At 48.2% G+C, this 17,900-nt stretch overlaps 1 protein-coding gene across 3 annotated transcripts in view; it reads right to left on the bottom strand.

Annotated features, from left to right (window-relative positions):
- GNE (glucosamine (UDP-N-acetyl)-2-epimerase/N-acetylmannosamine kinase) overlaps positions 1 to 17,900 on the bottom strand; it is a 125,364-nt gene that overhangs the window by 31,497 nt on the left and 75,967 nt on the right. For all 3 annotated transcript variants that reach the window (XM_075315661.1, XM_075315669.1, XM_075315678.1), the window contains exons 4-8: positions 15,973 to 16,125; positions 15,666 to 15,878; positions 12,060 to 12,147; positions 11,759 to 11,969; positions 6,152 to 6,281 (exon numbers count right to left, since the gene is read on the bottom strand). In XM_075315661.1, the coding sequence (XP_075171776.1) occupies positions 6,152 to 6,281; positions 11,759 to 11,969; positions 12,060 to 12,147; positions 15,666 to 15,878; positions 15,973 to 16,125 (795 nt within the window). The remainder of the gene's footprint in view (positions 1 to 6,151; positions 6,282 to 11,758; positions 11,970 to 12,059; positions 12,148 to 15,665; positions 15,879 to 15,972; positions 16,126 to 17,900) is intronic.

The following is a 17,900-nucleotide window of genomic DNA, read 5'->3' as shown; positions in this document are numbered from 1 at the left end:
TGAGGGCCGCAGAATTCAGATGGAAAAACGGCCCTTGAGACAGCAAGTCTGGTCGGTCTGGTAGTGCCCACGGTTGGCCGACCGTGAGATGCCACAGATCCGGGTACCACGACCTCCTCGGCCAGTCTGGAGCGACGAGGATGACGCGGCGGCAGTCGGCCCTGATCTTGCGCAACACTCTTGGCAACAGTGCCAGCGGAGGAAACACATAAGGGAGCTGAAACTGCGACCAATCCTGAACTAAGGCGTCTGCCGCCATAGCTCTGGGATCTTGAGACCGTGCCATGAACGTCGGTACCTTGTTGTTGTGCCGGGACGCCATGAGGTCGACGTCCGGCACCCCCCCAGCGGCAACAGATCTCCTGAAACACGTCCGGGTGAAGGGACCATTCCCCTGCGTCCATGCCCTGGCGACTGAGATAATCTGCTTCCCAGTTTTCCACGCCCGGGATGTGAACTGCAGAGCTGGTGGAGGCCGTGGCTTCCACCCACATCAAGATCCGCCGGACTTCCTGGAAGGCTTGCCGACTGCGTGTGCCGCCTTGGTGGTTGATGTATGCCACCGCTGTGGAATTGTCCGATTGAATTCGGATCTGCTTGCCTTCCAGCCACTGCTGGAACGCTTTTAGGGCAAGGTACACTGCCCGTATTTCCAGAACATTGATCTGAAGTGAGGACTCTTGCCGGGTTCACGTACCCTGAGCCCTGTGGTGGAGAAAAACCGCTCCCCACCCTGACAGACTCGCGTCCGTCGTGACCACCTCCCAGGATGGGGGTAGGAAGGATTTCCCCTTCGATAATGAAGTGGGAAGAAGCCACCACCGAAGGAAAGCTTTTGTCGCCTGAGAGAGAGAGACGTTCCTGTCGAGGGACGTCGGCTTCCTGTCCCATTTGCGAAGGATGTCCCATTGAAGAGGACGCAGGTGAAACTGCGCGAAAGGGACTGCCTCCATTGCTGCCACCATCTTCCCCAGGAAGTGCATGAGGCGCCTCAAGGGGTGTGCCTGACCTTAAAGGAGAGATTGTACCCCCTTCTGTAGCGACTGCTGCTTGATCAGCGGAAGCTTCACTATCGCTGAGAGGGTATGAAACTCCATGCCAAGATATGTCAGCGATTGGGCCGGTGTCAGATTTGACTTTGGAAAATTGATGATCCACCCGAAACTCTGGAGAGTCTCCAGAGTAGCGTCGAGGCTGTGTTGGCATGCCTCTTGAGAGGGTGCCTTGATCAGGAGATCGTCCAAGTAAGGGATCACCGAGTGACCCTGAGAGTGGAGGACCGCTACTACAGTAGCCATAACCTTGGTGAAAACCCGTGGGGCTGTTGCCAGGCCGAACGGCAGTGCCACGAACTGCAGGTGTTCGTCTCCTATGGCGAAGCGCAAGAAGCGCTGGTGCTCTGGAGCAATCGGTACGTGGAGATAAGCATCTTTGATATCGATCGATGCAAGGAAATCTCCCTGGGACATTGAGGCGATGACGGAGCGGAGGGATTCCATCCGGAACCGCCTGGTCTTTACGTGTTTGTTGAGCAGTTTCAGGTCCAGGACAGGACGGAAAGACCCGTCCTTCTTTGGGACCACAAACAGGTTGGAGTAACAACCGTGACCCTGTTGCTGAAGAGGAACAGGGACCACCACTCCTTCTGCCTTCAGAGTGCCCAGCGCCTGCAGAAGAGCCTCGGCTCGCTCGGGAGGCGGGGATGACCTGAAGAATCGAGTCGGGGGACGAGAGGTGAACTCCATCTTGTAACCGTGAGACAGAATGTCTCTCACCCAGCGGTCTTTTACCCGTGGCAGCCAGGTGTCGCAAAAGCGGGAGAGCCTGCCACCGACCGAGGATGCAGATTGCGGAGGCCGAAAGTCATGAGGAAGCCGCTTTGGTAGCGGCACCTCCTGTGGTCTTTTTTGGACGTGACTTAGACCGCCATGAATCAGAGTTCCTTTGATCTTTCTGAGGCCTTTTGGACGAGGAGAATTGGGACCTGCCCGCGCCCCAAAAGGACCGAAACCTCGACTGCCCCCTCCTCTGTTGGGGTATGTTCGGTTTGGGCTGGGGTAAGGATGTATCCTTTCCCTTGGATTGTTTGATGATTTCATCCAAACGCTCGCCAAACAATCGGTCGCCAGAAATTGGCAAACTAGTTAAGCGCTTTTTGGAAGCAGAATCTGCCTTCCATTCCCGTAGCCACAAGGCCCTGCGGAGTACCACCGAATTGGCGGATGCAACCGCCGTACGGCTCGCAGAGTCCAGGACAGCATTAATAACGTAAGACGCCATTGCTGACGTCTGAGCGGTTATGGACGCCACCTGCGGCGCGGAAGTGCGTGTGGCTGCGTCAATTTGCGCTTGACCTGCTGATATAGCTTGTAGCGCCCATACGGCTGCGAATGCTGGGGCAAAAGAAGCGCCGATAGCTTCATAGATGGATTTCAACCAGAGCTCCATCTGTCTGTCAGTGGCATCTTTGAGTGAAGCCCCATCTTCCACTGCAAGTATGGATCTAGCCGCCAGTCTGGAGATTGGAGGATCCACCTTGGGACACTGAGTCCAACCCTTGACCACGTCAGGGGGAAAGGGATAACGTGTATCCTTAAGGCGCTTAGAAAAACGCTTATCTGGACAATCATGGTGATTCTGGACTGCCTCTCTGAAATCAGAGTGGTCCAGAAACATACTCTGTGTACGCTTGGGAAACCTGAAACGGAATTTCTCCTGCTGAGAAGCTGACTCCTCCACCGGAGGAGCTGAGGGAGAAATATCCAACATTTTATTGATGGACGCAATAAGATCGTTCACTATTGCGTCCCCGTCAGGAGTATCAAGATTGAGAGCGGCCTCAGGATCAGAATCCTGATCAGCTACCTCCGCGTCATCAACCAGAGATTCCCCTCGCTGAGACCCTGAACAATATGATGATGTCGAGGGAATTGCCAAGCGAGCTCGCTTAGTCGGTCTGGGACTGGGGTCTGTGTCAGAGCCCTCAGCCAGGTTTCTATGATAATCCCCGGGGGGACATTGTTGGTCCAACTGAGGGGGGCCAGGGAACAATGATTCAACAGAGTCCCTGTGCTGAGATACCGGTCTGGACTGCAAGGCTTCTAGTATCTTAGCCATAGTCTCAGAGAGCTTATCCTTAAAGACTGCAAACTCCGTCCCTGTCACCTGGACAGTGTCAGCAGGTGGAGCCCCCTGGGCCCCCCCTAGCAGAGGCTCCGGCTGAGTAAGTGCAGCAGGGGCCGAGCAGTGCACACAGTGAGGGTCAGTGGAACCTGCCGGTAGCGGCGTCGTACATGCGGCGCAGGCAGCATAGTAAGCCTGTGTTTTGGCACCCCTGCCTTTTGTGGGCGCCATGCTATGTCTTCCCTGAGTAACACAGTAGGGAATATAGCCAGAAAGCAACTGTGCACTATACAGTGTAAAATATCATAAACATATAATTACACTTCTGCACACTGGGGCTAGCACCACAGGTGCTGCTTACCACCCGATTAAAACGGTTGTGAGGCCACCATAATCCCTGCCTGGGTCTCCCAGAATTTGTCCCCCTCTGCAGCGTCCGAGGAGCTGACAGGAATGGCTGCCGGCGTCCTGAGGAGATGAGGGAGCCGTGAGCGTGACCCAGAAAGTGCGGGAACTGGTGCCTCACAGTGCACAGTGAGGGGGGTGGAGTATGCAAAGCATGCTCCAGCCCTCACTGCTGCACGTCTGTACAGCGTCCCGCCCTACCCCTGCCTGTCAGGGCTGTGGGCGGGAGGAGGGAACACTAGGCCGTACAAGCCGGGGACTCAAGTAATAAGCGCGGCTGCCATAAAAGCGCGGCCGCGCGGAAGTCCCCGGCGCACTACAAGTCCCAGCCGCGCCGCAGTGTTAAAACATGGCGGCGGCGGTAGTGCGGTAGTCCCCCTACATAAACACACTCAGCGACGCTGAGTGTGTAATGGCACATTAACCCGGTCAGCGCCGCGGTCCCCGGTGCACTAGCACACCCAGCAATGCTGGAGTGTTGCTGTGCTCGGTCCCCACAGGGACACAGAGTACCTCCAAGTAGCAGGGCCATGTCCCTGAACGATACTCAGCTCCTATCCAGCAGGCTCCCAGGAGTTGTGGATGTAGCACGGTCTCAGTGCCTGGAGACCGATAGGATCCCACTTCACCCAGAGCCCTAGGGGGATGGGGAAGGAAAACAGCATGTGGGCTCCAGCCTCCGTACCCGCCATGGATACCTCAACCTTAACAACACCGCCGACAAGAGTGGGGTGAGAAGGGAGCATGCTGGGGGCCCTATATGGGCCCACTTTTCTTCCATCCGACATAGTCAGCAGCTGCTGCTGACTAATCTGTGGAGCTGTGCTGTGCATGTCTGCCTCCTTCGCACAAAGCAAAAAACTGAGGAGCCCGTGGGAGCACGGGGGGTGTATAGGCAGAAGGGGAGGGGCTTTACACTTTTAGTGTAATACTTTGTGCGGCCTCCGGAGGCATAGCCTATACACCCAATTGTCTGGGTCTCCCAATGGAGCGACAAAGAAATATATATAGTCATACACACATGTATATGTTATATATATAAAATAATTGCATGTAACATTTTCAATTTTGGCTTAAGGAGGCTGTGTAAGGCTTGTTTTTTCAGCTCTGAGCCAATGTTTATATGGACACCATTTAGGGGTAGATATGTTTTGATTGCCTCTAATTGCAATGTTGCAGTGGCCGAAAAACACCCGCAATTACCAATTGGGTTAATTGATTTTCTAAGTTTGATCAATCAAATTTTTTATGGCCAAAGCAATACCCAATATGTGTATTTTTATTACTTTATTTTTAATGGGGGAAGAGGGGGCTGATCTTAACTTTTATATTTTTTCATACTATATTTTTTTTAAATGTATTTTTAGCCTGCTTAAGGAACTTGAACCTGTGATCACTTGTACTATACACAGCAATACCACAGTACTGATGTGTATAGCTAAAATCATGGTCTCCTATGAATACTAGCTACAGGATGGCTAACACAGGAGTAGCATGTCAAGCATGGAAACTTTCAGCAGACCCCTGACTATCATGGCAACCCACCGGCGCCCTGCAATCATGCCACATGCATGCTGATGGGTGCAAAGAATGATGCGCCCCCATGAGCTTGACAGTGGCATTTAACAGCTGCATGTGGAGCTCAGCTCCACCCATGTCTGTTGGAGGCGGATGATGGCTGAATATCACACATCATCGTGTCAGGGAGATGTCAGAGTCAGGGAGCCAGTATATAATGTAAATGTACGCCATATGTTGGTAAGAGGATATAGAGATTATATATATATATATATATATATATATATATATATATATATATATATATATATATATATATATATATGAGCAAGGATGGTTGACCTTAGGGAGATCAACATCCACCACTGCGGAGACACCATCACGTGTTTCTCAACGCAGTGATTCTAGAGCAATGCCCCCTGGGAAATATTCAAAGCAAGAAGGCCTGCGGAGACACCATCACATGTTTCTCAACGCTGGCAGGAAACTAGCCAGGTCTTTCACCGGGAAGGAACAACCACGGGAAGGGCAGTCTCCAGTCAAGGAGACCACCTATGCCAAACATGGTATCCATCCACAGACAGCCTTTGCTTTGAATATTTCCCAGGGGGCATTGCTCTAGAATCACTGCGTTGAGAAACACGTGATGGTGTCTCCGCAGTGGTGGATGTTGATCTCCCTAAGGTCAACCATCCTTGCTCACATAGTCTTTTACTAGGCAATGTCCCACTAGCCAGATTCCTACTCCACACTGATGAGGGGCAAATACCCCGAAACGGCTGTCTGTGGATGGATACCATGTTTGGCATAGGTGGTCTCCTTGACTGGAGACTGCCCTTCCCGTGGTTGTTCCTTCCCGGTGAAAGACCTGGCTAGTTTCCTGCCAGCGTTGAGAAACATGTGATGGTGTCTCCGCAGGCCTTCTTGCTTTATATATATATATTTATATATTATATTATATTATATTATATTATATTATATTATATTATATTATATTATATTATATATATATATATATATATATATATATATATATATATATATATATATATATATATATATATATATATATATATATATAGTATCTATCTAGGACAATACATACCCACACCAAGTATTCTGCAGTTCAGACTGACTGCTTCGGATGCAGCTTCAACGCACATCTTCAGAATCAATTCAATTCTATCCTCATATGTTTTAGGATTGGGTTGGGCGTACTTCTTTAGGATTTCTCCCTAAGGCAAATAAAAAAGTTTGATCAGGCATGACTGATTTTCTTAAAAAAAAAAAACAAAAACGAAGATATAGACATGAAATATAGCCATGTGCACTCCGATTTTTTGGTTGACTTTTTTTTACCTCAGTGTTTGTAAGCCAAAGCCAGGAGTGGAACAATCAGAGGAAAAGTATAAGGCTCTGTGCGCACTAGAAAAGTGATTTTTCTCAAGAAAATTTCTTGAGAAACTTCTGGGAGTTGAAGATTTCCGCACCTGCGGAAAAATCCGCGGGAAAAACGTATGCGGATTTGCCGCGGATTTACCGCAGGTTGGTCCCTGCGGTTTTGCAATAAATAATATAGATAATCTATAGACATATATTGGAGCAAGTGAAAGATGGATAGATGAATAGATAGATAGATAGATAGATAAATAGATGAGAAAGACCTATATAATGTCCCACCTCCCTGCATTTTCTAAGCTGGCACCCTTTAGTGACTTTCATGTGGCACTAAAGGGAGCTTAGCCTTGTATTTAGCCATAAAATAAATAAATAATTAAAAAAAAAAAAAACGACGTGAGGTCCCCCCATCTTTTGTAGCCAGCTAGGGTAAAGCAGACAGCTGCAGCCTGCAAACCACAGCTGGCAGCTTCACCTTGGCTGCTAATCCAAAATAGAGGGCACCCCACGCTGTTATTTTACATTAAATAAATAAATTTAACACAAAAAACGTGGGGTCCCCCTCAAATTGGATCACCAGCCAAGGTAAAGCGGATAGCTGTGGTCTGGTGTTCTCAGACTAGGGAGATCCACTGTTATTGGACACTCCCCAGCCTAAAAATAACAGGCCGCAGCCGCCCCAGAAGTGGCGCATCCATTAGACGTGCTAATCCTGGCGCTTCGCCCCAACTCATCCCGTTGCCCTGGTGCGTTGGCAAACAAGGTAATATATGGGGTTGATGCCAGATGTGTAATGTCACCTGGCATCAAGCCCTGGGGTTGGTGACGTCAGGCGTCTATCAGATACCCGACATCACCAACCCAGTCAGTAAGAAATAAAAAATAGACAACAAAAAAAGTTTTATTTGAAAAAACACTCCCCAAAACATTCCCTCTTTAACCAATTTATTGAAAAGAACAATCAATTCCACGTCCGGCGTAATCCAATGAGGGGGGCACGGCGATCCATACCATAGTCGCTGTCCCAGTCAATGAAGAACAGAATGTTCCCCATTGGCTGGGAGAGCAATGCAGTGACCTGAGCTAACATCAATAGCCCAGGTCACTGCATGGGATGCCGAGCGCTGCTGCCAGGAGCATAGATGAAATCATTATCTGCTGTGATCATCTCCTGTACTACTGACGTCAGCGCTGTCACTGACTTCTATGCCCGCCGCGTTGTCAGAAGTATACTATAGGGAGATAAATAAATGGGGAGATAGATTTTTTAGGTTTTTGCACCCAGTTCAGATTTAGAATGGTGTTCCAAACGTTATTCCTTATTGCGTTGTCAGAAGTATCGCGAGAGCCCGTGACGTCACCGCTAGTGACAGTCTCGGGCCGCCCGCGAGACAGGCATAGACAGCAGTGACAGCGGTGACGTCAGGAGGCAGGAGATCGTCACAGCAGGTAATGATCTCACCTCCTGACAGCAGCGATCGTCATCCCCGCGGCTGCCAGCACTGCAGGGTGTCAGTGAAGTGTCAGTGTCTGCCTGTGTCAGTGTCTGCCTGCGCTGCAGCGTGACAAGCTGCCGATACTGCGGGCACACACTGACACTGCAACGTGACAAGCTGCCAATACTGCGGGCACACACTGACACTGCAGCGTGACAAGCTGCTGACACTGCGGGCAGACACTGACACACTGCAGTGCAGGCAGCCGCGAGGCTGGAGCGGGACACAGACTTGCACGGGCACCTGGAGGTCGCACGGAAGTGCTTCTGTGCGGCGTCCAGGGAGTGTGACGTCTGTGTTTACTCTGCTCCGCTTCCTCTTCCTGGCATAATGAAATCGCTTCCTGCAAAACCGCAGGCAGCGATGAGCATTACCGCAGGTAAATCGCGGCTATACCGCACATCATTTGCTACCTGCGGTATACCCCCGGAATTTCGCGATTACATTACAGTGAATGGAGTGAAATTCCGGGGGTATACCGCATGTACCTGCGGAAAATAATGGACATGCTCATTTTCTCAAGAAAGTTTCTCGAGAAAATTTTCAAGGAAATTTCTTGAGAAAAATCCGCAGTGTGCGCACAGCTATTTTTTTTTCTCATAGGATTTGCTGGGAAATGTCTGCACAAAGATTGCAGACATTTCTCAAGAAATTTCCGCAGCAAATCCGCGGGCAAAACAGCCTAGTGCGCACAGAGCCTAAGGCCGCTTTCACTCTGTGTTCCTCTACCTGTTCCGTGGTACCATCAGGGCTTCCATCTGAACCCCCTGCAAAACAGGTTTTGGACATATGCACCGAAGGGGCCATTGACTATAATAGTACAGACAGAATCACCGTGTGCTCTGTCGTGCACTATTTTTAGGAGTATACACCTATTGGAGGCGGACACCCAGACATAGTATACTGCGTCTGAGTGTCCGCCTCCAGAAAGTGTATACCTCCAAAAATAGTGCATTACAGAGAACACTGTGGCTCCATCTGCACCATTACAGTTAGTGGTCCCGTTGGTGCATATGTCAAAAACCCGTTTTCAGGGCGTTCCGATGGAAGTGAGGAACACACTGTGAAAGCCCCCTAATAGAAACACATGCACTACTTCTGCATTTTTATGCACTTATGGTTTTGGCTTACAAATACTGAGGTAAAAACTTATCAAATACTCAATGTGAGCACATGGACACATACTGAGGTAAAAAGTCACCAAATACTCAATCTGTGCACGTGGCCTTACAGATATTGAGATAAAAACTGACCAACTACACAATGTGTGCAGGTGACCTTACAAATACTGAGGTAAAAACTAACCAAATACTCAATGTGTGCACGTGGTCTTAGCATATGTACTTGCAGAAATTTATTACATGGATTTTTTAGGCCAGGGGTGGGGAAACCTCCGGCCCGCATGTGGCCCGCCATGACCTTTTATGCGGCCCCCGGGCACATTCCCGGGGGCTGTAGTGCTGGGGCCGCCAGCCCTTTAAATGACCACATGCACCGTTTGGGAGAACCAATGGGCTCTCCCGCTGTCCAGTAGCGTAATCAGCGGTGTGTGCCCGCCCCTCTGTCCCCTCGTGCTGTGTGTGTGCCCGCCGCTCTGCCCTCCGGAGCGATGTGCTCGCCCCTCTTTCCCCTCGTGCTGTGTGTGTGCCCGCCCCTCTGCCCTCCGGAGCGATCTGCCCCCTCTGCCCTCGGCGCGATGTGCCCGCCCCTATGTCCTGTCGTGTGGTGTGACCGCACCTTTCAACTCCAGAGCGATCTGCCCGCCCCTCTGCCCTCCGGCCTGCACTGTCTCTGGCGCTGTGTGTGCGCGCCTACACTCTGCTCCCCGTCCAGTACTTTGTGTACCCTCCCTCCAGAGTTGTGTGCAACGATCAGTGCTGTGTCCCTCACCCCATGCTGTCTATCACCTCAGGTTTGTGGCTCCCCGGTAATGTCAGGGCTCTGCAGGTGCTGTGTGCAGAGCCTTGACATTACTGGGGGGCAGTGCTGTGTGCCCTCCCAATGCTGTGCATCACCCCCAGTGTTGTGTTCCCTCAGTGATGTCTGTGCCCCCCTCAGTGATGGCTTTGCCCCCAGCTCCTCTTGCGATGTGTATGCCCCCCAGCCCCTCTTGCGTTGTGTATGCCCCCCAGCCCCTCTTGCGTTGTGTATGCCCCCCAGCCCCTCTTGCGTTGTGTATGCCCCCCAGCCCCTCTTGCGTTGTGTATGCCCCCCAGCCCCTCTTGCGTTGTGTATGCCCCCCAGCCCCTCTTGCGTTGTGTATGCCCCCCAGCCCCTCTTGCGTTGTGTATGCCCCCCAGCCCCTCTTGCGTTGTGTATGCCCCCCAGCCCCTCTTGCGTTGTGTATGCCCCCCAGCCCCTCTTGCGTTGTGTATGCCCCCCAGCCCCTCTTGCGTTGTGTATGCCCCCCAGCCCCTCTTGTGTTTGCCTTCAGCGTCTCCTGTGACTTATACATCACATTGGAGATGCTGGGGGCATATACATCACAGGAGACACTGGGGACATACACAACACAGGAGGAGCTGTGGGCATTTACATCACAGGAGAGGCTGGGAGCATATATAGCTCCTCATGTGATGTATGTGCCTCCAGTGTCTCCTGTGTTGTGTATATACAGCAGTCCCAGCGTTTCCTTTCTGTGGTGTATACGTCAGTCCCAGCGTTTTCAATGTGATGTATATGCCCCCAGCCCCTCCAGTGATGTATGTGCCTTCAGTGACTCCTGTAATGTATATAGAGCAGTCCCAGTGTCTCCTATGTGCTGTGTGTGCCTCCAGTGTCTCCTATGTGTTGTGTGCGCCTCCAGCGTCTCCTATGTGTTGTGTGTGCCTCCAGTGTCTCCTATGTGTTGCGTGCGCCTCCAGTGTCTCCTATGAGTTGTGTGGGCCTCCAGTGTCTCCTATGTGTTGTGTGTGCCTCCAGCGTCTCCTATGTGTTGTGTGTGCCTCCAGCGTCTCCTATGTGATGTATATGATTTAGCAAATATTATCACAAAGAGTTGACTGCGCTTCAGACAGAGACAGAAAAGCAGTTGTGAGAAGCAACATGATTAGTATCATCCAACATCACAGCCGCACCAAAGAGAAGCCGCTCCGGCCGCCACAGTAGGGGTGAGTTAATTGTTTGACCAAATATAGCCGGGTAATTTTCACATTGATAATTTTGTGCGGCCCCCGAAGGTTGGTAGAAATTTCCAAATGGCCCCCGGCTGAAAAAAGGTTCCCCACCCCTGTTTTAAGCTGATCCACATCCCCGTTAAACATGCTTACAATTGTTTTCAATAGAAAATCCATATTGCTGTTCACTTAGTGAGTTGTTTTTTCCCCAAACAGGTTCTGACGTCATCTCCTTGATGTGAATTTTATCAAGGTTGCTAATTTTGAAGAAAAATTCTCCAAGCAGCATATCATTACATTTTCTAAATGGCCATTTTCTATGGCTTCTTAAGGATTAAACAGGTTATCCATCTACCTCGAACTGTTGCGGTTAGACAATTGACAAAGTCTTGTTAAGTTCTGAGATGACATTTGTATAAGGCATCTAATACATTAATTGGGTTCATAATTTACATATATGTGCCACCAATTTTATGCAAAAGGTTTTTCCCCTCACAGATTCTTGATAATAATACTCATTGCAAGCTGTATCAATAAAGTGTTCTCTTTAAGAAGTTTTTCAGGAAATAGACTTATGGCACATTGTGTAGGAGCCATAACCCCATCATCTACACACTACTTGTAGATTTATCTAAGAATGGGCATTTGGGGTGGTGCTGAGAGTTATATAAATGGTCCATACTTCATTACACGATTAGATACCTTCATGCTGACAATTGCTATCCTAAGATTTGTTCCTCCTAGATCAACAGCCAAAGCACACAGCGTTTCCAAAATGTGGTCAATATCTTGAGAGATACTTTCTTTTACTGGAGGGAAGCAAAACTTCTTCTGAAGAGGTTCTGACAAGCTGATAGACTTTAGAAATTTGACAATTCTTGGAACAGAATTGCCATCACCATATATTTTTGAGCTGTAAAAGAAAAAAAACCCAAAATGGTTAAGTGGCAAGACTTTGATAAAACACCATATATGTAACATATAAAAGTGAAAACGCACTTACCAAGGGTATCTTTTTCCAAATTGGAGCTGAAGGGCATGGATTATTTTATTCTCTGTGTCTGCATCACGTACATGAAGCACATTTTCACCTGAAAAAAAAAACCATCAAACAGGTTGTGATGAAATCTAAGTATTTAGAAGAACATGCCTAGCACCAATTACTCAGGTCACCTGGACAGAAATCTGGATTTCTCCCAAACTTTTACAAGGGTGTTAAACAGATAAAAAAATGTGTTTGTAAACCACTAATACAGCAGACAGTTTCAACACAGTTAATTAAGTTGTAAAACAACAGCAGTACATAAGCTGGGAGAAGACTTTGACCTTCAGCCCCCTACAGATTAGATAGGAGACTGCTCAGTCTCCAGCTGTCTCCCAGACCCACCCATACACAGGAATGCTCGGTTCACAGAGAACAAAAGGTTCGGTGGTTGGAAAGTCAACCGGCCGGATCCTTCTTTTTTTCCCCCGACACATCAACTGGTAGATCCCCATACACAGACTGTTGGTCGATCTGGATGAATGTTCAACCAACGGCTTTTTCTCCCGACTTCCATAAAAGTTCTCGGCTTAACTTATCGGTCCTGGGGTTCAATGGGTAGAGAAAAGATAAGTCTTGCAATAGTTGTGTGGCACCAACTCTAAAATATGGATCAGATCTTGATATTCGAACAGCCTGATCCTTCTCTTCCCCAGCCCACCTGTTATTGGAAAAATCGGGAATCCCATACAAAATCAGATGGGTAGCATGGCCTACCAAATTCAGTGGGTACAATCAACTTTCACATAATGTTTTAGAACAGAAAAGTAGCACACCTCAAATTCCCATCAATTAAAATAAATAAAAAAAAAAAAAAAATAAAGACAAGTTCCGCACAGGTGCACCAATATAATCCAGCCAATATACAAACAAGCACTGTGCGTCACCATGTGATTAATGGATACATAAATTCTGCCATTACTATACATAGAAAAATGTGAGGTGCTTCGTTAACCGTGTTTAATCAAAGTGTATAAGCCATCCAAACACGACAAGTTGTCTCTATGGATGGTCCCTAACTCAAGTGTGTAGTAAGAGTGAAATTCATGGGCTTATTTCTACACCTGTGCATTAATACTATAGCAGTACTGGCCTTGTCCTAATTTTTTTGCGTTGGGCAATGTGACCTGCCCCTGGTGCATCCTCATTCATCTTTCCCAGAAAAGTTTCAATTATCACTAAGCTGGATCCTTTTTCTTTCCAAGTCCATTTGAGACCTGTCTGGGTACATAGAGAGCCATGACTAGGATCCATCCATGAGGTCACCTTGTCGTTGGTGAATGGCTTAGGGTAAGTTCACACAGTGCGTTTTTCGGGTGCGTTTTTCCTCAGAAAATTGCATGACTTTGCTTCCCCAGCAAAGTCTATGAGTTTTCATTTTTGCTGTCTGCACACAGCGTTTTTTTAGCTGCGTTTTTGTGCTGCACACAAAAACGCAGCATGTCAATTATTTTTGCGTTTTTCACTGCGTTTTCCACCCATTGAGTTCAATGAGATGTTCAAAAATGCAATAAAAAACGCAAATTGCAAATATATCTGCGTTTTAGTGCGTTTCTATGACTAAAAACGCAGCTATAAAACGCAAGGGGTGGGTAGTAAAGTGACATGTACAGGAAGAGGATTCCTTCTGTCAGTAAACACAGAAGCGTGAATCCTCCCGATACCGCCACCGCTACTTCAATCTTCCGTGCGGCGCCATGTCAGCTCCCGTGCGGCGCCATGGCCGGGCGGAAGGTGGAAGCAGCTGCGAAAACAAAAGTGAACAGTAGAAAAAAAAAAAAATGTCATGCTCACCTGTCTGCAGACTCCCGGTGCCATGTCCGCTCCCAGCTCCTCTCCCGTGCCACCGCTCCGGCTGTGTGCAGTCTCCCCGGGCACGTCCGATGGCTGCAGGACCTGGCGGTGGATCACCTGATGCGGTCAACTGACGCATCAGCTGATCGTAAGTCTCGCGGTGACGCCGGCGCCCGGCCGGTTTTACCTATCAGCTGATCCTGCTGTCAGGAGACTTCATCAGCTGATTACCGGCAGCTCCTGCAGCGATTGGACGGGATCATACTCCCTTCCAATCGCTCCAGGAGCTGCCGGTACTCAGCACATAAGTATTTTTTTTTTTTTTTTTGCACTGATGCATCAGCTGATTGTATAACAGCCGTTTATACAATCAGCTGATGTGTGATGTGATTCACGTCCTTTAACCTGACATCATCTGATCGGTATGCCTTCCAGCAAACCGATCAGATGATATTGGATCCGGATTGGACGGCGCGGGACCCTTGACCCAGGATTACTGCGGAGGGGGGTTCTTTATTTCAATATAGATGGAGTCACTACTTGTGTTGTGTTTTATTTCTAATAAAAATATTTTTCTGTGTGTTGTGTTTTTTTTTATCTTTACTAGAAATTCATGGTGGCTATGCCTAATATTGGCGTGACACCATGAATTTCGGGCTTAGGGCCAGCTGATAATATACAGCTAGCCCTAACCCCATTATTACCCAGCGAGCCACCCATCACCAGGGCAGCTGGAAGAGTTGCATACAGCGCCAGAAGATGGCGCTTCTATGGAAGTGCCATTTTCTGGGGTGGCTGCGGACTGCAATTCGCAGCAGGGGTGCACAGAAAGCATGGGCACCCTGCACTGCGGATTCCAATCCACAGCTGCCTAGTTGTACCTGGCTGGACTCACAAATTGGGCGAAGCCCATGTCATTTTGTTTTTTAATTATTTCATGAAATTCATGAAATAATTAAAAAAAAAAAAAAAAGAAGACCTTCCCTAAATTTTTGGTTCCCAGCTGGGTACAAATAGGCAGCTGGGGGTTGGGGGCAGCCCGTACCTGCCTGCTGTACCTGGCTAGCATACAAAAATATGGCAAAGCCCACGTCATTTTTTTGGGGGGCAAAAAACTCCTGCATACAGTCCTGGATGGAGTATGCTGAGCCTTGTAGTTCTGCAGCTGCTGTCTGCTCTCCTGCATACACTAGTGGAGAATGAAGAACATATTGAAGAAGGAAATGACATCAGACTTTTTTTTGTTTTTCAACAATCTTTAATGGCATTGTTCACTGATAAAAAAAAAAAAAAAAAGCGCATAAAAAACGCATCAAAAAAAAAAAACCCACACCAAATCGCGGTAAATACGCATGCGTGTTTGCCGCGTTTTTTTGCCACGGGTGCGTTTGTGCGTTTTTTGCCGCAAAAAAACACAAAAACGCAGCGTAAAAAAAAAAAAAAAAAAAAAAAAAAGCAGTGTGTGAACCTAGCCTTATACGCTTTATTTTTTATCAAAAACAGTTAGCTACCTTCCTTATATTTTTCTGTGTAGTACTAGTGTAGTCATTAAATCGCAGTGTACTAATAGATTTTGTTAGTATATAAATCATGAGATATCAGATGTTCTTCTGTAACTTTAATCCCATAAACAAATCAGCCAGTCTTGGAAAGCCTGAGACACTGGTAACAATATATAAAATATGAATAAGTAGGTGGTAGGTATAGGATATTTATGGGGGATGGAAAGGAGGAGATTTTGTTAATTTTGGAAGGAATTCACCATATGCTCACCAGTTTCTCTTCCAGTCTGCCTTGTTCCCAAATTGATGACTGGTGTTCCAAAAGCTCCAGCCTCGCGCACTCCACAGCTGCTGTTCCCGATCATACATGCTGCATGTGCAACTAACTGGATGAACTGTTCGAATGGGACATGCTTCACTGCTCGGAAGTTAGGATGGTGCTCCACACCTTTCTTCCTCATCACACGCACCATTTCTTTGCTTCCTGTAACAAGCAGACATTTTCCAACAAACAGGTCAACAACCCGAAATACAGCTGAAAAAGAGAAACGATCACAAAGCCTTCCTCGGGAACTCACCCGCATCGATGTTTGGGAACAGAACCAACGTTTTCTTATTGAATGAAATGAGAGCATTTAAGGTGAACTCAAACATTTTCACCGAATGTTTTATATCTGTGGTAACCGGGTGCTGCAGAGCTACAATATATTCCCCAGGCTTCACATCATCACCTGAGAAGAAAATATCCATGTTAACATGCAAACGTTACCAAATGAAAAAAAATAAATCTCAAATGTAGTTGTAAGGCTATGTGCGCACGTTGCGTACAGTCACTGCAGAAATTTCTGCAGCAATCTGAAGAGCACATGTACGCTTTAAATCGCTGCAGAAATGTCCGTAGTGAGCGCCGATTCCATGCGCTCTGCCTGCAGCTCCTGCCATAGACAGAGCAGGAGCTGCCGCCAAAGCGCACGGAAGAAGTGACATGTCACTTCTTTTTACGCAGCGCTTCGGCAGTAGCCGAAGCGCTGCGCTCTAAAACGCCACGTGCGCACGGCCCCTGCACAATCTCCATAGACTGTGCAGGGGACGCAGGACACATGCAGTTACGCTGCGCTACAAAGAGCAGCGTAACTGCATGAATTTACGCAACGTGCGCACATAGCCTTAAAGAAATATATGTACACACGTGAGAATGTACGCTAATTATTTTGTATTTTTATCTCACCCTATATTCTTATAGGTTCAAAAGAAAGCAATTTTACATACATTTCAGTTATCGGACCACCCTACTTTGAACCCCTTCACCACACAGCCTGTTTTCACCTTCCTGACCAGGTCTAATTTTAGAATTCTGACCAGTGTCACTTTATAAGGTTGGAAATTGTCTCTCAGTGAGGAAGTAAGAAGGGAATTTTGTTTACTTACCGTAAATTCCTTTTCTTCTAGCTCCAATTGGGAGACCCAGACAATTGGGTGTATAGCTTCTGCCTCCGGAGGCCACACAAAGTATTACACTTTAAAAAGTGTAAACCCCTCCCCTTCTGCCTATACACCCCCCCGTGCATCACGGGCTCCTCAGTTTTGGTGCAAAAGCAGGAAGGAGGAAACTTATAAATTGGTAAATTCAATCCGAAGGATGTTCGGAGAACTGAAAACCATTCAACATGAACAACATGTGTACACAAAAGAACAACAGCCCGAAGGGAACAGGGGCGGGTGCTGGGTCTCCCAATTGGAGCTAGAAGAAAAGGAATTTACGGTAAGTAAACAAAATTACCTTCTTCTTTGTCGCTCCATTGGGAGACCCAGACAATTGGGACGTCCAAAAGCAGTCCCTGGGTGGGTAAAATAATACCTCGGTAATAGAGCCGTAATACGGCCCCTTCCTACAGGTGGGCAACCGCCGCCTGAAGGACTCGCCTACCTAGGCTGCCATCTGCCGAAGCATAGGTATGCACCTGATAGTGTTTCGTGAAAGTGTGCAGACTCGACCAGGTAGCCGCCTGACACACCTGCTGAGCCGTAGCCTGGTGTCGCAAAGCCCAGGACGCACCCACGGCTCTGGTAGAATGGGCCTTCAGCCCTGAAGGAACCGGAAGCCCAGAAGATCGGTAGGCTTCAAGAATTGGTTCCTTGATCCACCGAGCCAAGGTTGACTTGGAAGCCTGCGACCCTTTACGCTGGCCAGCGACAAGGACAAAGAGCGCATCCGAGCGGCGCAGGGGCGCCGTACGAGAAATGTAGAGTCTGAGTGCTCTCACCAGATCTAACAAGTGCAAATCCTTTTCACATTGGTGAACTGGATGAGGACAAAAAGAAGGTAAGGAGATATCCTGATTGAGATGAAAAGGGGATACCACCTTAGGGAGAAATTCCGGAACCGGACGCAGAACCACCTTGTCCTGGTGAAACACCAGGAAGGGGGCTTTGCATGACAGCGCGGCTAGCTCAGACACTCTCCGAAGCGATGTGACTGCCACTAGGAAGACCACTTTCTGAGAAA

The sequence above is a fragment of the Anomaloglossus baeobatrachus genome, chromosome 1, assembly GCF_048569485.1.
Source record: "Anomaloglossus baeobatrachus isolate aAnoBae1 chromosome 1, aAnoBae1.hap1, whole genome shotgun sequence".
NCBI classification, from domain to species: Eukaryota; Metazoa; Chordata; class Amphibia; order Anura; family Aromobatidae; genus Anomaloglossus; species Anomaloglossus baeobatrachus.
This window is presented reverse-complemented; position numbering and strand designations above follow the sequence as displayed.